This window comes from Pelodiscus sinensis, chromosome 19 (assembly GCF_049634645.1).
Source record: "Pelodiscus sinensis isolate JC-2024 chromosome 19, ASM4963464v1, whole genome shotgun sequence".
NCBI classification, from domain to species: Eukaryota; Metazoa; Chordata; order Testudines; family Trionychidae; genus Pelodiscus; species Pelodiscus sinensis.
This window is the reverse complement of record NC_134729.1, coordinates 4,585,675-4,609,920: the sequence shown is the minus strand read 5'-3', so window position 1 is coordinate 4,609,920 and position 24,246 is coordinate 4,585,675. Positions and strand designations below refer to the sequence as shown.

Here is a 24,246-nt window from a genome sequence, read left to right as displayed (position 1 = left end):
AATGTTTGAAAACTAGAAGAAAATGTTATTGGAAACAAAATTGACTATAGCCCCCTTATTTTTTTTTTTTAGAACACAATGAATGATAAGAGTTTATAGCGATCAAGACAAAAGAGACACTTGATGGAATTCCCATTGTTAAAAAAAATTACTAAACCTGAACTAAAAATTAACTTCATAAAAATAACAGCGTATTTTTGAAAAATACAATAATTTAAAAAAGCATGTACATTTCCTTTTATTTAAAAAAACCACCAAATCTATCATTGATTTATAGGACTGGGGACATCTGCTAGTTTTCAATAAATATGGCTTATTGCCTTTTTCCCTGAAAAAGATCTGTGCGCTTTTTAGAAGCGCAACACACCACGGTCCAAGTGTGACGCGGGGGTGGGGGTGCAGGCAACAAGATCCGGGGATGGCGCGGGGGGAGGACGAATTGGCGGGCAGCAAGGTAGGAGCATGGCACAGGGGACCAGGAATTGGGGGCAGGGAGGTGGAGGAGCATGGCACAGGGAGGCAGGAATTGGGGGACAGGGAGGTCTGGGCACAGCGTGAGGGGGTAGGAATTGGGGGGCATGTCACAGAGGGCAGGGAGTGGAGGAGCATGGCACAGAGAGGCAGGAATTGGGGGGACAGGGAGATCTGGGCACAGCGTGGGGGGGCATGTCACGGGGGCAGGAATTGGCTGATCCCCACCTGAGCTCCCCGCTTCATGGGGTTCCCCAGCTCACACTGCACCTGCGAGGCATTCAGGTTGGGCAGACAGGGCTGCTTCTCCTGGAAAGGACGAGACGTCAAAGACTGGGAGCGACGGCCCCTCCCCTCCGGCCCCCTTTCCTCCCCGTACCAGGCCGGGCAGGGCCCAGGATTCGTGTGACCGGATCCCGGCGTAGGGCAGGGCCTCGGGGAAGGTGACCGTGAGCAGGGCCTCGTGGGCGTCGTCTCCATCCTGGTGCGGCACCGCCGGGTCCGAGGGCAGGTTGGTGACCTGGATCTCCAAGGCGACGAACTTCTGGTCGCTCATGGCGAAGACGGCCGTGCCATCGGCGCCCCTGCGGCGGAGACAGGCCGGCACGGCGCCGCGGTGAGGGGCCCCTGTGGGCATCGGCGCTGAGACCCCCGGGCCCTATCTCGCCCCAGAAAGGGGAGGGGACGCCCAGCAGGCCCCACCCAGCCCAGAGACACTATCCCCCCATCCTCGGATAGAGCCTGATACCCCACTGGCCCCACCCACCCAGCTGGGGCAGGAGAGCAGGTCTGAAGGGGGCCAGCAGAGGGCAGCACTGTACGTGTCTGTTACCCCCACCCTGCTTAATGCCAGTCCCTACCCGCCCCCCTTACCTGGGCTCAGCCCCAACCCCACCCCAGAACCCCCAGGGATCAGTGCCATCCCCCGCACCGCCTCACCTGGGCACAGCCCCACCCCCACCCTGGGACCCCCCCCCCAGGCTCAGTGTCGGCCCCTCTGCCCCCCTCACCGGGGGAGGGGCAGGAAGTCGGCGTCGCCCAGGCGGGAGCAGAACTGGTAATGCAGCTGCAGGTTGCTCTGGCAGATCCTGTCCTCCCCGCAGCCCTGCTTCAAAAAATGCACCTGGGGGGGCGGGGGGGAGAAGGGGTCAGCTGCGAGGGCCCCCATGGCAGTGCCCCTCCCCCGCTCCACACAGCTCCCCCCCCTCCCAGCAAGGGCTCTGCACTATTCCCCGAGTCCGTGCCCTCGAGTATTCCCCGAGCGGCGCTCGCCAGCCCACAGCCCAGCTCTGCGGATACCCCCCCTCTCTGGGGCAGGGCCAGCCCCTGCCCTGCAGCAAGTGGCAACCTCCTGCACAGGCGGAAACCGCCTGTAGGGGTGGGACAGTCCCTGGCACTGGGCGCCGGCCAGGGACCCTGACGGAAGGTGCCAGGCGATTGTAGCACCCGGAGGTGTGAGGAGCCGCTCGCAGGGTCCAGGCAGGGAGAGCCCCTGCTAGCACCTGCTCCTTGCTGGTCTCCTGTCTGTGAACCAGGCCACATCCCCAGGGCCCTGCCTCACCTCTGCCCTCTGGCTGCTGGGCTGCAGGGCGTTCAGCACGGGTACGAGCGGGGGCAGCGCGGAGCCCTGGCTCTGGCGCTTGCTCCGGGCACGCTTGATGCTGTACGTCAGCTCCACGGTGATGGGGCGGAGCTTGTCCCGGATGCTGTCCTGCAACGAGAGGGCGCAGGGGGCTAAGCCCGCGGCACGCCGGGGGGCAGGGCAGGGGCAGCAGGACCCACCTGCAGCTGGAAAGTGGCCTTGACGCAGACAGGGGCGTGCTGGTGGGGCAGCTCCACCACGTCTGTGAACTGGTGCTCGGGGTCGGCGGTCTTCCCGTCCAGGAAGGCGACTCTGGGGGCCTGGCCCCGCTTCCGCCGGTCCACGTCGGCGTCCAAGGTGTACGCGAGCACTGGGGAAGGAGGGAAGTCTTGGGCTCTGTGGCGTCTCCCATTCCCAGGGCAAATGCTCCCTCTGCAGCGAAACGCAGCCACCTCTGGGGTGGGGCATGGCAGCTGTTTAGACAGGGCGCTCTCACCCTGTGCTGAGATGCAGCCACCTCTGGGGTGGGGCACGGCAGCTGTTTAGACAGGGCGCTCTCACCCCGTGCTGAGATGCAGCCACCTCTGGGGTGGGGCATGGCAGCTGTTTAGACAGGGCGCTCTTACCCTGTGCCGAGATGCAGCCACCTCTGGGGTGGGGCATGGCAGCTGTTTAGACAGGGCGCTCTCACCCTGTGCTGAGATGCAGCCACCTCTGGGGTGGGGCACGGCAGCTGTTTAGACAGGGCGCTCTTACCCTGTGCCGAGATGCAGCCACCTCTGGGGTGGGGCACGGCAGCTGTTTAGACAGGGCGCTCTCACCCTGTGCTGAGATGCAGCCCCCTCTGGGGTGGGGCTGCTCAGGTAGGTTAGAGCACCCTCAGGATTGCTCTGGGTTTTGTCTGGAGTCTGGGACACAGTGAACAGCTGTGGGGCAGCTGTGGGCACCCCCCTGTGCTAGGTCTGGGAGCAAGGCTGATGCACAGGGGGGTACTCTCATGCAGTATCCCTCCCCCGTGCCAGTGTGGCACACCCAGGCCTGGGGCAGCACGAGGCCCGGCCCTACACTACTCACTGAGGCGGGGGCTGTAGCTGTCAGGACTGGCTGTGTAGCTGAAGCAGGCCTGCACGTCCACGCTGCACAGGGAAACAAAGGCTTAGTCTGAAAAGGGGCCGACGTCAAAGCAGACTTAACCCCCCCTCGCTATGGAGACTCAGCGGCGCCCCGCCCTCTGGGGAGGGGGAGGAGCAGGGCCGGCTGGTCCCCTGCGGCTCTGAGCAGCTGCTGGAAACAGGAATTTCCCCCTTTTGTCAGGCTCAGAGTGCACCACTGCCTTCAAGTTGGGTGGAGCCTGTGGGGAAACTGAGGCAGGGACTGGCCCAAGGTCAGTAGCAGAGCTGGGAAGGAACCCAGGAGCCCTGGCTCCCAGCCCACCTGCTCTAACCACTGGACTCTGCTCCCCTCCCAGAGCCAGGACAGAACCCAGGAGTCCCACTCAACCTCCCTCTCTCCTTGGGTGCGGAATGTGTCCCTTGGCCAGCAGGGCTCCTCTGGGTGTTGAGGGGAACTGGGGGGAGAGGAGGGGGGGCAGCTCTCACCAGATGCCCGGGTGGTGCAGGCAGGTCCTGCTCTCCAGGTCGATGTTCTGGGGGGAGAGGGAGACGTTCTTGGAAACATGGACGACAGGCCGGGCTCTGCAGGGCGAAAGGGGAAATTGCTGACAAAGGGGCCAACGCCCCCTCCCTCGCGGCATGTTCCAACCCTGCCCCTCCCGCCCGCCGGGCACAGCTGGAGTCATTGGCCGCCCCCACGGGGCTGCTCCGGCCGGGTGCAGCATGACGCCCAGCCCGGGGGGGCTTGCACCAGGCCGTGCCCTGCCCGACGCCGCACCTGTACAGCACCACGCTGTCCGAGAGCGAGCCGACCAGCAGGTCCGGGTAGAGGTTCCCGTCGACATCCAGGCCCCCAGAGATGGAGTAGCCGAAGGTCCTGACCCCAACGCCCTCCCCATCCAGGACCTGCCGGGACAGACGGACGGAAGGATGCACAAGAGAGCCGGGAGCAGAGGAAACAGCCGCAGGAGCTGCCTCTTAGGGGCAGAGCCCCCAGTGTCTAGGACAGGAAGTGAAGGAGAATTCTGGGCTGCTGGGGGGGGGAGCAAGTGGATCCCCGCAGTACAGTGATCACCCCTCCCCTGGTCCCCCCCCACCCTCTCCCCCAAGCCTTCTCACCTGGGCTGGTTTGGTGACGATGCCCAGGCTGCTGCCGTGGTAGATATAGACCTTGCCAGCTCCGTCGAATGGGGCGCCCACGGCGAGGTCTGTGGGGACAGGGATAGGGCCGGAGCAGGACAAGAGGCGGTTCTGGGGCCCCCCGGGCACCAGGGCCAAGGAGCCAGGGAAGATCCCTACCCAGAGCTGAATCCTTGCCATCTGCATCTAGGGACAGCTGGGGGGGGGTCCCTCCCCTCCTATGGGGGCAACTCCATGGGGGGGGTCCCTCCCCTCCTATGGGGGCAACTCCACTTCCCAAACCCCAGAACCCATCCGAGCAGGGGAGCTGTGAATGCCCCCCAGCCCGTACCCGCAAGCGGAGCCCCCCAAGGCATGGCCCCGACTCCCCCAGAACTCAGTCCCACTGCCTCTGCCCTGCCTTTGCTGCCCCATGGCCCACAGCTCCCCTGCCCCACGGCCCACAGCTCCCCTGCCCCACGCAGACCCCCAACTCCGCCCTAAGTAGACACCCCCCCAACCCTCCCCACCCTGGGCAGCCCCCCCAGCCCTCACCCTGGAAGCCGTCCTGGTTGAGGTCTCCGAGGGCGCCGACGGCGATGCCGAACATGGAGTGGGCTGTGCCGTTGAGGCGGACGGGGCGGGTCCCCTCCCAGTGCCCCGCCTGGTTGATGTAGACGTAGGCTGCCCCGCCGATCTCCGCCTGCCGGTCAAAGAGGTGGGGCGCGCCCACCACCAGATCCATCCAGCTGGGCGGGACAGAGGGGTCAGGCCCGTGTCCCCCCCCAGCTCCAGTGTTACCCTCCCCCCTGGCCAGCAGCCCCCGGCCTGGCTCACCCGTCGCTGTTCAGGTCCAGCACGGCCACGGCGTAGCCGAAGGCTGAGGTGAGCTGCTCCCCGGGCAGGATGGCCTCCGGCACCAGGCGGTTGACGTTGTCCCGGCGCAGGATCACCACGGCCCCCGTGTGGTTGGCCCGCGGCGCCCCCGCCACGAAGCTGAGCTGGTCCTGCCGGGTCAGACCCTTCCCCGAGTCCACGGAGAAGCCTAGAGAGTGGGCAGAGCAATGGGGGGGGGGGGGGTGTTGCAGCTCATGGCTCAGCAGTGGGGACCCCCCCCCCCCGCCCTGTCTCCTGCAGCCTCCAGGTGCCACCGTGGCTCATCCAGGACTCCCCAGCTCACCACTTCTGCTGCCCATTCCTGGGGAGGGCACCAATCCCACAGCCCCCACACTGCCCCAAAGAGCAGGGCTGCCCTGGGCCTACTCTCAGCTCGGGTTGGGGAGACCGGCCCTCCCCCCCACCCCCCCGCACACAATAAGCCCCCTGCTGCTAGATCTAGGGGGGGCGGTCTTTCCACACCATCACTGCCACCGGGGGTACATGGGGCCCCACACCACATAGATGTACTGGGCCTGCTGCCCCCTGCTGGATGGAATCAGCATGGCTCCTGCATGTGTCAGAGGCTCTCTACTGTGGAGAGCTAGTGGGGATTCCCTTATTGCAGCAGCAGGGCTCGGCTGGAAGGACCTAAACCCATCTCCCACTGAGCCAAGGGCTCAGAGCCAGCACATGGCCACAGGAGGCTGGGCCACGAGCTGCGGCAGAACCTCACACACCCAAAGTCTTTTTTGGCCAGACTCCACAGCCCCCCCCCCCCCTCCAGCTTCCCCCCTCCTGAGAGGCCTGGCTAAAATCAGCCGAGCCTGGACATAGCAGGGGGGGGGGGGGCTATGGGGCACCAGATGTGGAGTCCACCCTCTCCTCCTAAACCCCCAGGATGGCCTAAATCCAGGCCCCCACAACGCAGTGATCCCCAGCATCCAGCCCCACTGCTGCTCCGTCCGTCTGTCCTTCTCTGCTCGGCCCCCCAGCCAGGATACAGCTGTGGGGCAGATGCCGGGGCCCTGGGGAGCAGCTGAGAAGCTGGGCACGCCTCATATTTCAGATACCAGAGTCCCCGCCTGGTCCCCCAGCTCCGGGGGCAATCCAGGGGCAAGGCCCAGCTAGCAAACACCGGGCAGGGCAGGGCTGGGCAGAGGGAGAGGGAGGATTGCACAAGAAACAGCTGGGGGAGCCCCCAGTGCTGCTCAGCTTCCCTGCTGTGCTCTGTAATAGCACCACCGGGTGCTGAGGGTCCTGCCAGCTTGGCTGGTCGGTGGCCAGGGCCAGTGGCTCAGCTCCACAGGTTTTATCCCCCGAGGCACATGAGCAGCCGGAGCCTTGAAAAGCAACCCCCACCCCCACACAAAGTGTCCTGGGAGCTAGGAGAGGGGGTGGGGGCTGGGGATCAGGGGCACTGGGATCCCAAGGGGCATGGTGTGGGGATGCTGGCATGGGGGGTGGGAGGGGGGCAGGAGTTGGGGAGACCTGGGATTCCTGGGGCAGGGGTGGGGGGAGCTGGAATTCCTGAGGCGGGGGTGGCTGGCCCAGTGGTGAAGCTCACATCCAGAGGCAGGCCCCGAACACATCGGTGCTGGAACTAGGAGTGCCGGGGGGGGGGGGGGGGCGGGAGGGAGCACCCCCCCGGCTTGAAGTGGTGCCCATTATACACAGGGTTTGCAGTTTGGTCCAACAGCTCCCAGCGCCCCCACTATAAAAACTGTTCCTACCCCCTGCAGGAATGTGCCCCAAAGCTGCGGGGGAGGGGAGTTGGGAGCAGCCAGGCAGGTGGGCACGAGGAGCACATGCTCCCCTGCCCCAGCACGTGATGCTGGACCACCTCAGGTGGCAGGCAGGGTCGGCTGTGATGGGTGGGCACAGCCATAGTGATGGGGGAGACAGGAAAACAGCAGGAGCCAGCTGAGACATGGGCCTCAGGTGGAGGGACATTGACCGGGGCAGGGGGGTGCAGAGGGGGTGGAACAGCCCAGATAAATTGATCCCCCTTGGAATGGGCTGCCCCCTCCCCCCCACTCCTCTCCTCTGGCTGCAGCCTGTGTCATAGGCCCCGTACTGACAGCCAGGGAAGAGTCCCCTCCGCTCGGGGAGCTGAAGCCTGTGATCACAGAGCAGCTGCTAGGCTCTTGCCCCACTTCCAAGCTGGCTTCCCTGGATGGCCACGGCCCTGCCAGCCCCCAATGAGCACCCCCGGGATCGGGATCAGGCCAGGCCAGGCAATGGCCGAACGGCCCAAGTGCTGCTCCATGTGTCTCCGGGGCCCGGCTGCTAGCGAGTCAGAGCATGGGAGCTCCCAGCAGACAGGAGCAAGGTCTGGGGGGGCCCAGCGACCAGGGGGAGGGGGGGCGGAGGGCATATCCTGCTGGCATGCGCTGGGGAGAGCCATGCACCCCTGGACTGAAACCCCCCCCCGCCCACGACACACCACATGCACCACACAGCCCAGGCAGCGCCCTGGGGACCCTGCCAGGCTCCGGATCCCCAGCCCACCACAGCCACTGACAGAGCAGTGCTGACCCCCCTGGGCAGCCCACCAGGACACCCCACCCCACTCCCCGAAGACACCCCGGAGCCTGGAACAGTCCCCGGCAGCACAGGCACAAAACGCTCACACAGCCGCAGAGCTGGCCTCCCCCGGGCACCCTGGGGTCGGGGCTGGTGCTGGCACCTGGAGATGAGAGGGGCAGGGGGCTGCCCTAAGTGGGTGTTCCCGGGTCCCCCCCTCCTCGGGCCTGGGGACAGCTGGCTGCCCACTGGGCAGGGAAGGGTTCACACCTCTGCCCAGTGCCAGGGCTTGCACGGCCAGCAAAGGGCAGCAGAACCCAGCACCGGAGCCCAGCCTGGTGGCAGGGGTGGGGGTGGGCAATGCACCAGCAGGGGGCAAACTGCCCAGAGAGGGAACTGAAAAGGGGCCTGGGGGCGAGGGGGTGTGCACGTGTACACACGTGTGTGGGGGTGATGGTGCATGCACAAGAATGGAGGGGTCTGTGCCACGGCCATGTGCAGGGAGGGACGGGTGTGTGCACCAATGGGCATGCAGGGATGTATGTGTTCAGGGAGGGGCAGTCCCCTCCTCCCCCATGCCCCACGTTCCCCCCCAGGCTATGGGGCTGCAGGAGCCAGAGCCGGGCATGGTGCCCTCCCCTCCCCCTGCTGGTCCAGGAGAGGGAAGGTGTTGGCATTCCTCCATCTCCAGAGGCCAAGAGGAAAACACCAACACTCACTAGCTGGGGGTGGGGGGCCCGGGGTCCTGGCCAGCTGCTGGCACCCCGCCACGGTTACACACCTAAGTAGCTATTCTGAGCCACGTCGCCGACGGTGCCGGGCAGCCGCTCGCCGGGCTCTGCCGTTTTATACACCAGCTGATCGGGGTCTGTGCTATGAACGTTTGTCATAAACAGCAGCCCTGTGGGGCCACGGCAGGAGGGGGCAAGGGGCAGGGCGGGGGGAGAGAGAGAGAGAGAGTTAAAGGATAAGACCCCCTCCCGACCCAGGCAGCAGGAAGCCCCGGGTGAGGGCACCGAGGGGTCAGCCCCCCGGACAGCAGGAGTTGCCTCGAGTTTCCTTTGCCGAATTCGTTCCCTACATGCCCTAGGGTGGGGGGGGAGGACGATGGAATAGCAGCTACGGATGCCTACATGGCTGGAGAGTTTAGCTCCTGTCCCTGGCCAGCGGGCGCCCTGCCCCTGCCCTGCCCGCAGGCCTGGCGGGCGCTGCCTACCGAAGTAGCTGTTGGCAGGCACAGGGATGAGGGAGGGGTCCTGGTCCTTCTCCCCCCCGGCTTCGTAGGGCCCGTCGTCATAGGTACCCAGTTCCAGGGAGCTCTGATTAAAAAGCTCCACGCGCAGGTTCCCTGCCAAACCAGAGAGCAGTTAGTGGGGATGGCACGGGAGTGGGGAAATGAAGAGGCAGGGATTAGGAGCAGGGATGGTACAGGGGGTAGGGGCAGAGGGATGGCATAGGGCACATAGTGGGGGGCAGGAATCGCACAGGAGAATGAGAGGGGTGGGGGGCAGTCCTGGGTCCTCTGCCTGGAATGGGGAGGAGGGGGGCAGATTCCAGCACTGAGGCAACCGCATTCCCTGAGGAGAAAAATGGTGCACCCCTTCCCCCACCCTGTTCCGCCCCACCACAGACCCCTTCCCCCACCCTGTTCCCCCTGCCAGACCCTTCCCCCACCCTGTTCTGCCCCACCACAGACCCCTTCCCCCACCCTGTTCCACCCCACCACAGACCCCTTCCCCCACCCTGTTCCGCCCCACCACAGACCCCTTCCCGCACCCTGTTCCGCCTGCCAGACCCTTCCCCCACCCTGTTCCGCCCCACCACAGACCCCTTCCCCCACCCTGTTCCCCCTGCCAGACCCTTCCCCCACCCTGTTCCGCCCCACCACAGACCCCCTTCCCCCACCCTGTTCCACCCCACCACAGACCCCTTCCCCCACCCTGTTCCGCCCCACCACAGACCCCTTCCCGCACCCTGTTCCGCCTGCCAGACCCTTCCCCCACCCTGTTCCGCCCCACCACAGACCCCTTCCCCCACCCTGTTCCCCCTGCCAGACCCTTCCCCCACCCTGTTCCGCCCCACCACAGACCCCCTTCCCCCACCCTGTTCCGCCCCACCACAGACGCCTTCCCCCACAAGTTACTGCCAGTCCCAGGATAGCTGCCCGATCCCATGCAGATGGTAGGGGGTGAGAGGAGGGAATGCCCCTGTCCCCCCACCTACCCACACCATCCCCGCCCCTCCGTGACCCTGCCCCTCATCGGCTCACCCTTCCAGTTGTAGGTGCCGGGCGCCCCGAAGAGGATGTAGTGGCTGTCTGCGGTGAAGCCGGCCGACACCCCCTGCTGGCAGAAGCCGAAGCGGTCGTGGCCCTGGGCACGCCCCTCACAGAACTTCCACTCGCCCCCGTCCAGCTCTTCGCTCACAGTCAGGTCCTGGCTCAGCACGTAGCAGCGCCCGATGACGTACCGCGTCTCCAGCAGCTGCTCCACCCGGTTCCGCGCCTCGTAGAGGTGGGCGCAGGTCTGGGACGGAGCCAGGGGCAGGACAAGTGGGGCAGGTTACAGAGGGTCCCCCTCCCCCAACGTGTCTGACGCCTCTCCCAGGCTCGCACAACCACTCGTGAAACACGAGGATTTGCGCTGGGCCCCGCTGCTTAGGGAGGCTGGGTGCGGGAGCCCTGACTCTGCGGCTGCTGACTCTGGGGAGCGACGCACTTCCGGCCACAAAGCGAGTTGGCCACAGAGCTGGGAATGGAACCCCAGATGCCCAGCCCCCCCATTCCTCCCTTTTCCCCAGCTCTAACCAACTAGTCTCTGTCCCCGCCCCCAGCTGGGAACAGAACCCAGGAGTCCGGGCTCCCAGCATCCCCAGCTCAGCCCAGGGGCGCTGCAGCCTGAAGGAGTTTGCAGAGCAGAGGGCACCGCCCCTCAGTGTCTCCCCCCAGCCCCCACCCCGGGTGCAAAGCCACTCACCACAATTTTGCCGCCAGTCCCTTGACTCTTCACGCTGACACCAAGCCACTGGTTCTCCTTGCTCTCCTTGTGCAGGTTCACTGGGCGGGGGGGGGGGGGGCACAATCAGCATCATGCCAACAGCCCCTCCCCCTGTGTCTACCCCTCCCCTTGCAGAGCTCCCCCTGCCCAGGATTCCCACCCGCCTGCATGGGAAAGTGCCAAGCGCCAGCCTACAGGCAGCCTGGCCAACAGCCACCTTGATTTACCCCCGTGTCACCCGGGGCAGGGTCCCTCCCCCCACTACAGAGTCTCATGGGTGCCAGCTCTCGGCCCCACCCCCGTGTCCCCCGCTGCTGTGCCCGTACCTCCCTCGTCGATGGGCACGCGCCAACAGTCCCCGATCTCGCGCGTCAGGGGGCAGGCGTACAGCCCGCCGGTCCGGTTCGCCCTCTGGCCTGGCAGGGCTGCCGCCTGCGGGGCACCCACCAGCATCCTGGGAGAAGATGAGGAAGCATCAGGTGGGAGACGGAGGCAGCTGGGCACCCCTCCCAACCTGGGCCCTTGCGACAGGGTCCAGCCTGGGAAGCCATGTGCAGTTGCCAAGATGGCAGTGCTGACGTGACCCCCAGGAGTAGGGTGGTGCCAGAGCAGCCCCGCATGCCCTCGGGCTGCCAGCACCCCAGTTCTTAGAACAAGGGGGCTGTGGCTCTAGGGTTCCCTTGCCTGGGTGTTTCGGGTGGATCGTTGGGCTGAGACCCAACAAAATCAAGCTGGTGGTGCCCAGGCAGCAGATGGGAGCAACCTTGGGAGTCCTGTCCTAGGGAGGGGCCCTGATTCGAATGGAGAAGGTCGGGCAATTAGCTAGTTCTCTAAGGTGCCTGTACACAAGAAGCCTGGGACACAAACAGGAAGAATTAGAAGCCCCGGCACAATCAAAGACCAATGATTTAATTGGAATAATGGAGACTTGGTGGAGCGACTCGCATGACTGGATCACTGTCACAGAAGGGTGTAAACTGTTCAGGAAGAACAGGCAGGGGAGAAAAGGAGGAGGAGTTGCACTGTATGTAGGAGAGCAGTGTGGCTGTGTCTACACTACATGCCTCTGTCGGCAGAGGCATGTAGATTTGGGTTGTAGGCAAAGGTAAATGAAGCCGCGATTTAAATGATCGCGGCTTCATTTACATTTACATGGCTGCCGTGCTGAGCCGACAAACAGCTGATCAGCTGTTTGTCGGCTCGCCGCTAGTCTGGACGTTCCCCCTGTCGACATCAAAGCCCTTTGTCGGCAGCCCCGTTATTCCTCGTGGAATGAGGTTTACCGGGGCTGCCAACAAAGGGCTTTGATGTCAACAGGGGGAACGTCCAGACTAGCGGCGAGCCGACAAACAGCTGATCAGCTGTTTGTCGGCTCAGCGCGGCAGCCATGTAAATGTAAATGAAGCCGCGATCATTTAAATCGCGGCTTCATTTACCTTTGCCGAACAAACAAATCTACATGCCTCTGCCGACAGAGGCATGTAGTGTAGACGTACCCAGAGATCGCTCAGAGCTCCAGTAAATAGAGGGGGAAAAAGCCTGTTGAGAGTCTTTGGGTTAAGTTTAGAGGCAGGAGCAACGGGGTGATGTTGTGGTTGGTGTCTGCTCTAGACCAGATCAGCTGCATAAGGCAGAGGAGGCTTTCTTCAGACAATTAAGAGAAGCTTCCAGATCACAGGCCCTGGTTCTCATGGGAACTTCAAACACCCTGACATCTGCTGGGAGACCAATACAGCAGGACACAGACACTCCAGGAAGCTTTTGGAGACTGTTGGGGATAACTTCTTGGTACAAGTGCTAAGGGAACTGACCAGGGGCTCTGCACAGCTTGACCTGCTGCTCACAAGCAGGGAGGAATTAGCAGGGGAAGTGGATGTGGGTGACAACCTGGGCAGCAGTGATCATGAGATGGTCGAGGTCAGGATCCTGACCAAAGGAAGTAAGGAGAGCAGCAAAACACACACCCTGGACTTCAGAAAAGCAGCCTTTGACTCCCTCGGGGGGGGAACAAAAAGATCTCACAAAACTAAGTGATTGGGCAACAAAATGGCAAATGAAATGTAATGTGGATAAATGTAAAGTAATGCACATTGGAAAAAATAACCCCAACTATCCATATAATATGAGGGGGGCTAATTTAGCTACAACTAATCAGGAAAGAGATCTTGGAGTCATCGTGGATAGTTCTCTGAAGACGTCCACGCAGTGTGCAGCAACAATCAAAAAAGCAAACAGGAAGTTAGGAATGATTAAAAAGGGATACAGAATAAGACGAAGAATATCTTATTGCCCTTATATAAATCTATGGTACGCCCACATCTTGAATACTGAGTACAGATGTGGTCTCCTCATCTCAAAAAATATATACTGGCATTAAAAAAGGTTCAGAGAAGGGCAACTAAAATGATTAGGAGTTTGGAATGGGTCCCATATGAGGAGAGATTAAAGAGACTAGGACTTTTCAGCTTGGAAAAGTGGAGACTAAGGGGGGATATGATAGAGGTCTATAAAATTATGAGTGGTGCGGAGAAAGTGAACAAGGAAAAGTTATTTACTTGTTCCCATAATATAAGAACTGGGGGCACCAAATGAAACTAATGGGCAGCAGGTTTAAAACAAAAAGAAGGAAGTTCTTCACACACGGCATAGTCAATCTGTGGAACTCCTTGCCTGAGGAGGTTGTGAAGGCCAGGACTATAACCAGGTTTAAAAGAGAACTAGATAAACTCATGGAGGTTAAGTCCATTAATGGCTATTAGCCAGGATGGGTAAGGAATGGTGTCCCCAGCCTCTGTCTGTCAGAGGGTGGAGATGGATGGCAGGAGAGAGATCGCTTGATCAGTCCCTGTTCAGTTCACTCCCGCTGGGACACCTGACATTGGCCACTGTGGGCAGACAGAGTACTGGGCTGGATACCTTTGATCTGACCCAGTATGGCCATTCTTATGTTCTTATGACTGATGGGCAGGATCCCCTGGGATGCTAACATGAAGGGGAAAGGAGCCCAGGAGAGCTGCCAGTATTTTAAAGAAGCCTTATAGAAGGCCACAGAACAAACCATCCCAATGTGGAGTAAGAAAAGCAAATATGGTAGGCGACCAGCTTGGCTTAGCAGGGAAATCCTTGGTGAGCTTAAACACAAAAAGGAAATTTACAAGCAGTGGAATCTTGGCCAGGTGACCAGGGAGGAGTATAAATATATTGCTCAAGAGTGCAGGGGAGTAATCAGGAAGGTGAAAGCACAATTGGAATTGCAGCTAGCAAGGGATGTGAAGGGGAACACGGAAGGTTTCTACAGGCATGTTAGCAATAAGAGGGTGATCAGGGAGGATGTGGGGCCCTTACTGGAGGAGGGAGGGAACCTAGTGACAGATGATGTGGGAAACGCTGAAGTACTCGATGCTTTTTTTGCCTCTGTCTTTACAGACAAGGTCAGCTCCCAGACTGCTGCACTAGGCAACACAGCTTGGGAAGGAGATGGGCAGTCCTGGGTGGAGAAGGAACAGGTTAAGAACTGTTTAGAAAAGCTAGACACACACAAATCCATGGGTCCGGATTTAATGCATCCGAGGGTACTGAGGGAGTTGGCAAATGTCATTGTGGAGCCTTTGGCCATTATCTTTGAAAACTCGTGGAGATCGGGAGAGGTCCCGGACAACTGGAAAAAGGCAAATGCAGTGCCCATCTTTAAAAAGAGAAGAAGGACAATTCAGGGAACTACAGACCCGTCAGCCTCACCTCGGTCCCTGGAAAAATCATGGAGGGGATCCTCAAGGAATCCATTTTGAAGCACTTGGAAGCAGGAGAGGCCCGAGGCCGGCTGCAACAGCTGGCATCCTAGGCGGGGTGGTGCAATCGGCGCCCCTGCCTGCACAGCTGTCAATGGCTGTGACGTTATCATCGGGCGCCCGGTTCAGCGGCGCCCTAGGCAGCTGCCTAGCTCACCTAGGCTCACGGGCCGCCCCTGCTTGGAAGAGGGGAAAGTGATCAGGAATAGTGAACATGGATTCACCAAGGGCAAGCCATACCTGGCCAATGTGATTAGCTTCTATGATGAGGTAACTGGCTCTGTGGACATGGGGAAGTCAGTGGATGTGATATTTCTTGACTTTAGCAGAGCTTTTGATACAGTCTCCCACAATTTTCTTGCCAGCAAGTTAAGGAAGTATGGATTGGATAAATGGACTGTAAGGTAGACAGAAAGTTGGCTACATTGTCAGGCCCAACAGGTAGCGATCAATGGCTCAATGTCAGGTTGGCGCACAGTTTCAAGTGGAGTGACCCAAGGATCAGTTCTAGGGCCAGTTTTGTTCAACATCTTCATTAATGACCTGGAGGAGGGGATGGATTGCACCCTCAGCAAGTTCGCAGATGACACTAAGCTAGAGGGAGAGGTCGATACGCTGGAGGGCAGGGATAGGGTCCCGAGTGACCTAGACAAATTAGTGGATTGGGCCAAAAGAAATCTGATGAGGTTCAACAAGGACAAGTGCAGAGTCCTGCTGCTGGGATGGAAGAATCCCAAGAATTGTTACAGGCTGGGGACCGACTGGCTAAGCAGCAGTTCGGCAGAAAAGAACCTGCGGATTACAGTGGATGAGAAGTTGGATATGAATCAACAGGATGACCTTGTAGTCAAGAAGGCTAATGGCATGTTAGGGTGCATCAGAAGGAGCATTGCCAGCAGATCCAGAGAAGTGATCATTCCCCTTTATTCGGCATTGGTGAGGCCACTGGAGTACTGCGTCCAGTTCTGGGCCCCCCACTATAGACAGGATGTGAACGCACTGGAGAGGGTCCAGCGGAGGGCACCCACAATGATGAGGGGGCTGGAGCACATGACCTACGAGGAGAGGCTGAGGGATTTGGGCTTGTTTAGTCTGCAGAAGAGAAGAGTGAGGGGGGATTTGAGAGCAGCCTTCAGCTACCTGAAGGGAGGTTCCAAAGAGGATGGAGAGAGGCTGTTCACAGTGGTGACAGATGGCAGAACAAAGAGCAATGGGCTCAAGTTACAGTGGGGGAGATCTAGTTTGGAGATTAGGAAAAACTATTTCCCTAGGAGAGTGGGGAAGCACTGGGCTGAGTTCCCTAGGGAGGGGGTGGAAGCTCCATCCCTAGAGGTTTTTAAGTCTCAGCTTGACAAAGCCCTGGCTAGCTTGATTGAGTGGGGGTTGGTCCTGCCTTGGGCAGGGGGGCTGGACTTGGCAATCTCTTGAGGTCTCTTCCAGCCCTGGGATTCTGAGTCTATGATTCTAGCACCCTCTAGAGGAGAGCGGCCCCATGACCTATTTCCTGCCTTCTGCCCCCCAGCCATTCCCACCTCCAAAAATCAAACTAAAGGATCAAACACCTGGGTGTAGGAGACATGGGGGGGCACCCCACCCAATCCGTGGCCCCTCAAATACTCAGCACAAAGTGGCCGAGGCAGGGAGCTGGGCTGGGAACGGGGAGCAGGGGGCTCTCCCTGGAGGTCCTGGCATGGGAGTAGAAGCAGGCAGCAGGTTGGTACCCGGGCTCCAGGGGATGATGGTTGGGTAGCAACAGGCACCTGCCCATCCCCCACTGAACAATGGGAAAGGGAGGGGATCCACAGGTGGCCCCAGGTGGGAGGGGGCAGCAAACCCCCACTGCATCCAACAGTGGCAGCTTTGGAGGGGGCCCCAGTCCCATCTGGGAGTCACCAAGGGAGCCAGCTCCAGGCCAGGGGTTCTCAGCTGTCCCAGACACTCGTTATCGGGGAGCAACCCACCACTGGACCCCCCAGCCCCCAGATGTTAGCCTGTGCCCAGCACCCTGCCTCACACCCCTGGGGCCAGCTGCAAGGTCACAGCCAAGGGGTTGGGGTGAAGGGCACTTACCCAGCAGCAACTACTGCTGCCTGCCTGACACACCCGGGCGAGGCCAGGCTGGTGGCAGCCAATGGGCCAGAGAGCCGGGGCCGTTGGGGTCTCAGACTGCATGTGAGGGCAGCGCCAGGGCAGCAACGGGCGTATGCACAACACGCAGACCCACACGGACACAGCCCTATGCAGCCACCCTGAGACACACCTACAGCTCCACGCAACACCCTGCCCAACCACCCCCAGACACACAACCCCACACATATACAGGGCCTTGCACAACACCCCGCACAACCACCCCGACACACAACCAGAGGGCCTTGCACAACACCCTGCACAACTGCGCACACAGAAACACACACACAGTCTCGTGCATTGCCCTGCACAACCAGAAACACACACGCACATCTGCAGAGTCCTGTGCACATCCCCCTCCACACACAGAGCCCACACAACTCAATGGGCCACGCTCCCAGCCCCCAGGCAGATTTGCATGCGCACGTGCGCACACGCGCGCACACACACACACACACACACAGCGTGAATCACTGAGTTTGCTCTTGACTGAGATGCAACAACTGGAGGATGGGGGGGAGCCAGGGTGGCCTCAGCCCCCCAAGGTCCCACTCCGGGCTCAGCAGCTGGCCCTGGCCTCAGCCTCACTCAGTCCCCACAGAAAGCTTCTTGGATCCAACCCCGGTGTCTGCAAGGCTGCTCCCCTCCCCCACAGGAACCCCGGTGATGGGGCAGCCAGGGCAGGGAGAAGGGGGGACCCTCACACCACACAGCTAACTGGTGGGATGGGGGGCCCAGCCGTGATCTGCCCCCAGGCTGCAGCCAGAGCAGCAAGACAGACACGATGAAACCAACCATGGGGAGGGGGCAGATTCTGATGGGAACAGCCTGGAGCGACGCCAAGTGGCAGACATACGTAAATAACCAGGACAGAAGCTGCCGCTTAGTCACAGCATTAATCACCAGGAATTAATACCCGGGGCGAGGCACCAGGGGCAGCAGCAGAGATCTGGGAAGGAGGGAGGGAGTAGGAGGGGCTCTGCTCCCCACCGCCGAGATCAGGGGCTGTGAATGGTGCTGCTGCCCTGGACTGACCCGCAGCCAGGGAAGGGGATCGGGCCCCTCACCCACTGGCACACGCCCAGCACTGAGGCGGAGCTGCCCACCCCACGGGAGCCTCCCAGCCTCCGGCTCCTCACAGGAAGGGCTTGAGGTGATGGGCAGAACTTGGATCCTGGCCACCTAGCAGCCTGGACACACCACACGCCATTTGCACGCTGCTGCCTTGTACACCAGCGCACGCTCCCACAAGCACGACCACTCCCCTCGCCTCTCCCGCAGACGCACCCCCAGGCACAGACACACCCTGGCACGTGCCCATTTACTCCCAGGCACTGGAATCACAGTTGCCCTCACCCAGGCCTCCTCCCCTAGCACGCTGGGCACGCTCCCAGCTCCGTGCCCCTGCCCCCGGACACGCTCTCGACTGGCCAGGCCTCGCTGAGGAGAGGTAGCAAGGACGCAGCCAGGGATGGGCAGCCCCCTGCAGCCGGCCACTCTGAGCGGTGCAGACTCCTGCCACGCACAGAGACCCCGTGGGCAGCATGGCCAGTGCCCAGGGTGCCAGGAGAGGGCAAGGAGCCCACGCAGGCACCAGCTGCAGGCAGCGAAGGCCCCAGCCCCAGTAGGGAGTGAGGCGGAGGATCCTGCCTTAAAGCTGCAGCAGGACCTGGCTCTGCCTTGGCGGAGAAGCCCAGACGGGCTTGGGCCGAGACCGAAGTGCCCCACCGCCGCTGGCCCGGCTCAGCCCTACACTGAGTGGGGACAGGGGCCCTGCAGCCCTGCCAGAGCAGCTGGGCTGGGAAAGGCCCCAGAGCAGGCCAGGACTAGGGGCTTGGTTTAGTCCCACAGTCGTTACCAGCTGGCCCACTCGCAGACTAGAACCAGGCCAGCAATAGAGCAGCTTATGCAGCCTCCGCAGCCAGCACCTCGCTCCCCCCGGTACCCCCTCAGCCAGCTAGTGCTCCTGCCCTGCCCCCACAGCGCCCCCTGCTGGGATGGGCGCTCTCCCTCAGCCAGCACCCCTGCTGCACCCCCCCGTTCCCCTCGCGACCATCTAGTGCTCCTTCCCTGCCCCCCACAGTACCCCCTGCTAGGAGCAGTTCCCCCCAGTACCCCCTGTTGGGAGCACCCCCAGCCAGAGTTCCTGCCCCCTCCTGAGGGGACCGAGAAGCCAAAGAGGCCGGGTAGCTTGCGAGAGGAGATAGAGACGGAGCCGGTAAAAATAAACTGGAATTCACTCCAAATAACTCAGCAGCAACATGCCCAAAAAAGGACGGGACCAGAGCGATCCTGTGAGTGTCTGTGCTGATCCAAGGCACCATGGCAGACACCCGGGGGGTACGAGGGGCTGAGCACAGCAGCACCCTGCAGCTACCCTCTGCCCTTCCCTACACCACTCCCAGCACGCACCCTCCTCACCCCTGGGACCCAAGCCAAGGCGGGAACAACAGAAACTCCCTGCAGGGAGACACCAGAACTGGAAGGACCAGAGTAGCTGCTGCACCCCACGAGACACCCAGACTAGTCTAGTCAGGGACCCCCGCCCCCCCATCTGTCCTGGCTTAGCCCAGGATCCCTCCCAGCGCCTGATCTGAGCCGCACTCTGACGAGCCTGGGCTGGTGCTGGGGGAACGGGGGACACCCCCCAAGGACTCCCTGCCCTGATTGTCCCCCGGTGACAGAAGCACCTAAGCTCACGACAGGGCCAGGCAGCCTTGGCAACCTGAAGGCCAGGCGGCCTCATGGACGCAGGAATTGACGCCAGTCCCTGCTTCTCCCCGGGGCTGCTAGCCACACATGGCTAACACCCTTCGGCAGCAAGACTGGGGCCCAGAACTGGGCAGAACCTTTCTATTCCCAGTTCTGCCACTGACCAGCTGGCTGACCTTGGGCAAGCCCCAGCACCTCGGCGTGACCGTTTCCCCTCCTGCCTTTGGGCTGTCTTCTCTAGTTAGCTTGTGAGCACCTCAGAGCGCAGAAGGTCTTGGACTCAGCTGGGGCAGGATCTGGCACGAGGGAGGCCCCGATCTCTGTGGGGGAGGGGGTCCCCTGAGCACTGCAGCCATATACGCCACCCCCGTGTTTGCATGATGGTCCCAGACCAGCGCTCGACCGTCCACACTCCCTTTGTGCTGCGTAAGCCGCCAGGCACAGAACCAATGCTGATGGTTCCAAAGGACTGAGAAACATGCCAGATGGACCCCAGAAAGGCCCCCGTGCCAAGGGCAGGATGGCTCCGTCTCCCAGCCGCCTTCCCTGCCCCCAGCCGCCTCCACAAGCGTGCGAAAGCCCTGCCACTGTTTGCACTGGCCCAGCGCTTTGTCCGTGGTGCGTCAGCGCGAACGCCAGGGTGGCTCCGAGCTGCCAGAGCAAATCCCCCCGCAGGGAGGAATTCCGGGAACGTCTGACAGGCTTCGCCATGGAGAACAAGGAACGTGACCAAAGCTCCCCCGCAAGAAACAGACAGTCGCATATGGGAACCCGTCCAGCGCCAGGCAGGGCGTGAGATCAGCGCTCCCCCAGCACCTGTTCACAACCCAGACGGACTGAGCCAGACCGGGCTTTGCTCTAGCTGAAGCCAAAGGGATTCTGTTTTACAAGACAGTTTTTTTATCTTCTCCGGGCAGCAACCTCTGCAGCAGACCCCCCCAGGGACAGATGGCTCTCAGCACAGGGACCCAGTGAGGGCGCTCTCAGAGGATGCTCCCAGCAGCTGGGCACTACCAGGGTACCAGGAGGGGCTCCCGCTGCCAGGGACCCAGCAGCTGCTGCCCCCGGAGTTCCAGCTGCTGGGGTCGGCTCTGCTGTGAGAAGCCAGCCGCCAACCCAGAATCCAAGTGAGCGTTGGCAGCAACTGTGACAGGCCAGAAGGCGGGAGCCAGCAAAGATCACACCGGGGGCGTGCCAAGGGAGAGCACATTTCCCGGGCTGCAGCTGCGCCCACGCCAGCCCTGCGTTACCTTCAGCAGGGGGCACCAGCAATGCCAGCCATGACTCGCCTGGCCTCAAGCAGCTGCGAGGAGCCCCCAGTTCACCCCCTCCCTCGTTGGGGGGCACTGAAGAGTCCTGGGGGGGAGCATGATAAGATCACAAGCCTCATCTGCATTTTTCCCCCCCACCTTGCGCTGTTGCTCTAGGCACTAAATGCACCCCAGCCCAGAGGTAGTGCCGTCCCAGGCCACACACGCCCAGAGAAGCACCATATGCCCACCTCCCACGGAGCAGGCATGGGACTGATACTGCTGCTGCTGGGGCAGGCCGTGGGGGATCTCAGCCTCTCACCCCCATGGCTCCAGCCAGCCTGGGGTCCGCACTATCGATTTCCTCTCCTGGCTCAGCTCCCGTCCCTGCTGAATAATTTACCACTGGAGGAGGCAAGGAGGGGATGCAGGGATTTGAGCCCTGATGGCTTCTAGTGTCTGGGCCCCTCACCTAAATGGCTCATTAATGATTCTGAGCTGCGCCCACAGCCTCATTAATATTCATCAGAGCTTTATTTAACCCTTTGCAGCCCTAGCTCAGCCCAGCCAGCAGCAGGGCTCACACTGGGCCAGCTGGGAGCTGCCAGCATCCCTTGCCCCAGGGAGCCCCATCCCTGCCCCCAAAGAGAGCCCAGCCGTGCCGGGCAGACACAGCCAGAGTGGGACTGCTGAGCTGAGGATCACAAAGTGCTGAAAAAGCCACCATCCACCGAACCCTCAGTGACACCCTGGCCACATGTGGCATCACCCGCCCTGGCACACGACTGCCGACCTCACTACACGTACATGAAGGCAGCAGGGGCCTCATGGCAGGAGCACAGCACTGGGACCGGCTCTGCCACAGAGCGACCTTAGGCAAGTCCCTGCCCCACCTCATGCCTCAGTTTCCCTGCCTGCACTATGGGGACAGTGACACTGTCTTGTGCGGGGAGCTCTGCTGAGAGGCAGGGGTGGGGGATTATTATACAGCTCAGCACTCTTCCCCCCCCCCCCCACTCACACACGTTCTCCCACCAGCAGGTCTGCACACCCGCCCCCCAGCGAAGGGGGAAGAGGAAGGAGCTGCTGTGAGACAAGCTCCCCAGCCCAAGCCACAGAGAGCTGGGCATCTGCTCCCATCGGTGAGGAGCCTTGGCTGCTCCAGACAGCACCCCCCTCTGGCCGCTGGGGCACCCGTAGGGTGGGGGACAGAGGATATGGCTCTGTCAGGAGCCTGGAGTGCAGCTGGGGGCAGATCAGGCCCCCGGTGTCCCTGTACAACTCAGAGCTGCCTTCAAATGTGCCCCTCCCCCGAGGGGACAGAGCTGCTGCTTTTAGGGTCCCAGAGAAGTCGCAAATCGGTGCCAAAATCGTGCCCAGGGAAAAGCTCCGGAGCTGACAGGTACATCCCGAAGCCACCCAGGGACTCAGGAAAAGAACCCAGGAGTCCGGGCTGTGGCTGTTCACAAGTGCTTGGCTCTTAGACTCGGATCCGCCCTGGGGCAGATTCCATGGGAGAGGGGAGACCTCCGCACTGTCTCTGGACAGATGTTGGGGGGGGGCGGTCAGCGCTCCCCACTGGAAGCTGCATCTGGACCCGCACAGGAGACCCGAGAGAATCCAGGGGTCAGGCGAGAAGGAACCTGCCTCGCCTCGGCGGGTCGGGGAAGTTCCCAGCGGGGCGAGGGGCGCAGGGCGAGGCAGGCGGAAGGGGTAACAGATGTGACCCTGCCCCCCCCCCCACACACACACACCGCGGGGATCGGCGAGAGGAGAATACCCCCCACCCTGCTACCCTGCGCAGTTATTTAGAGCCAAGGGAGGGGGGGGGGGGCCGAGCTGCTACCCACCCCCTGAAACTTGCTCGGAGTAACGGGGGGGGGGGGGTTGTTTTACAGATTCTCCTCTCCCCTCCCCTCCCGGCCCGGCGAAGGGTGCAGAACCCGCCTCCCGCGCCGCTGCGGACCCCGAGACTTGACACCCCCCCTCCCCACGGGACCTCCCGGCTCTTCGTCCCCCGCCCCACGGGAAGGCTGGGGGAGCGGGGTCCCCGGCTCGGCGCTCACCAGCTGGCGGGCTCGGGCCGGAGCTGCCGGTGCAGCGCCACAGAGAAGCCGAACAAGCTGCCCCCGGGCCCGTCCTTGAGCAGCGTGTGGGTCCCGTCCAGGTTGAAGGCGGCGCCCGTCAGGAGCTGCAGGCCGAGGCAGCAGAGCCCGGCGCCCAGCGCTCCCCGCATCCTGCCGGCAGAACAGCCTCCACAGCTCCGCTCTTCCGCGCGCTAACAGGGGACCGGGCCCGGCCGCCGGACACGCCCCTTCCCCGCCGGCCGCACGGAGCAGGGCAGGTGCTGGCCCCGAACCCGGCACGGGGAGCGTGAGAAACTGGTTGTTCTGGCAGCGGCCCCCGGACCCGGCCACTGCCTAGGGCGCCGCCCCCTCCCGTGCACGTGCTTTGCAGGGGGAAGCAGCCTCTGGCCGGCGCTGAAATGCAGCCACCTCTGGGGGGAGTCGGCAGCTGCCTGCTGGGGCGGGGCGGCCGGGCAGGCTGCGAAAGAGGCGCCAGGTCTCCGGTGGAAGCCGGCCAGGACACCGGGCTGCACGAGGGCAGAGTCCCACGGTGCCTCACGCCCTGGCCAGGCGGGAGCTCAGGACACTGGATTCACCCAGGAACTTTTTCCGCTCGGGGGAGACCCGAGGCAGCCTCCTGAGCCCCTCGCTCCCGTGCTCGAACGAGCATCCTTCGGTGCCGGGCTGCTGCTCCCAGTTAAACAACATATGTCACCCCAGCGCCAGGCACTTTTGGGGGTGCGCTGGGGTGACATGCGATATACCCGCCACTGCAGCTGTAAGAGACCCTCTCTCCTCTGGCGGCCCATGGATGGGAACTCCCCGCAACCAGCTCCCTGCATTATTCCCCACAGCGCCTCCTGCTGGGGCTACCGCCCCCGGCCTCCCTCAACTCCTAGAGCGCCCCCTACCGAGAGTGGCTGGAGCTGGGCTATTGTCACCTTAGCCAGCGCTCCTGCCCCCTCGCCCTCCAGCGCCCCCTGCTGGAAGAGGCTGCGAGGTGTAACCTCAGCCAGTGCTCCTGCCCCCTCGCCCTCCAGCGCCCCCTGCTGGAAGAGGCTGGGACGTGTAACCTCAGCCAGTGCTCCTGTCCCTCGCCCTCCAGCGCCCCCTGCTGGAAGAGGCTGGGACGTGTAACCTCAGCCAGTGCTCCTGCCCCCTCGCCCTCCAGCGCCCCCTGCTGGAAGAGGCTGCGAGGTGTAACCTCAGCCAGTGCTCCTGCCCCCTCGCCCTCCAGCGCCCCCTGCTGGAAGAGGTTGGGACGTGTAACCTCAGCCTGCGCTCCTGCCCCTCGCCCTCCAGCGCCCCCTGCGGGGAAAGGCTGGGACTTGTAACCTCAGCCTGCGCTCCTGCCCTTCGCCCTCCAGCGCCCCCTGCTGGAAGAGGCTGCGAGGTGTAACCTCAGCCAGTGCTCCTGCCCCTCGCCCTCCAGCGCCCCCTACTGGAAGAGGCTGGGACATGTAACCTCAGCCAGTGCTCCTGCCCCTCGCCCTCCAGCGCCCCCTGCGGGGAAAGGCTGGGAAAAGGGAACTGGAAACTAGCAGTCCTTAGCAGCCAGCTTGCCAGCACGCTGGCCCATGCTCTGCTGCATAGCTTGGGCTGCAGGGAGCTTGCAAAAGTG

The 24,246-nt window shown here is 62.2% G+C and overlaps 1 protein-coding gene across 5 annotated transcripts in view; it reads right to left on the bottom strand.

Moving 5' to 3' along the window:
• The window catches only part of ITGA7 (integrin subunit alpha 7), a 32,358-nt gene extending 9,354 nt beyond the window's left edge, over positions 1-23,004 (bottom strand). For 2 of the 5 annotated variants that reach the window (XR_012896622.1, XM_075901955.1), the window contains exons 1-16: positions 22,626-23,004; positions 11,009-11,136; positions 10,662-10,741; positions 9,956-10,211; positions 8,903-9,034; positions 5,122-5,329; positions 4,840-5,033; positions 4,285-4,373; positions 3,944-4,071; positions 3,652-3,747; positions 3,128-3,189; positions 2,254-2,423; positions 2,033-2,182; positions 1,482-1,594; positions 851-1,055; positions 700-780 (exon numbers count right to left, since the gene is read on the bottom strand). Coding sequence is in view for 4 of the 5 variants with exons in the window: in XM_075901955.1 (XP_075758070.1) it covers positions 700-780; positions 851-1,055; positions 1,482-1,594; positions 2,033-2,182; positions 2,254-2,423; positions 3,128-3,189; positions 3,652-3,747; positions 3,944-4,071; positions 4,285-4,373; positions 4,840-5,033; positions 5,122-5,329; positions 8,903-9,034; positions 9,956-10,211; positions 10,662-10,741; positions 11,009-11,136; positions 22,626-22,795 (2,262 nt within the window). In the remaining variant the exon portion in view is untranslated. Of the gene's footprint in view, positions 1-699; positions 781-850; positions 1,056-1,481; positions 1,595-2,032; positions 2,183-2,253; positions 2,424-3,127; positions 3,190-3,651; positions 3,748-3,943; positions 4,072-4,284; positions 4,374-4,839; positions 5,034-5,121; positions 5,330-8,467; positions 8,588-8,902; positions 9,035-9,955; positions 10,212-10,661; positions 10,742-11,008; positions 11,137-22,625 lie in introns of all 5 variants that reach the window. The other 3 variants (XM_075901956.1, XM_075901954.1, XM_075901953.1) reach the window with 3 other exon arrangements.
• Between the last annotated feature and the right edge of the window lie 1,242 nt (positions 23,005-24,246).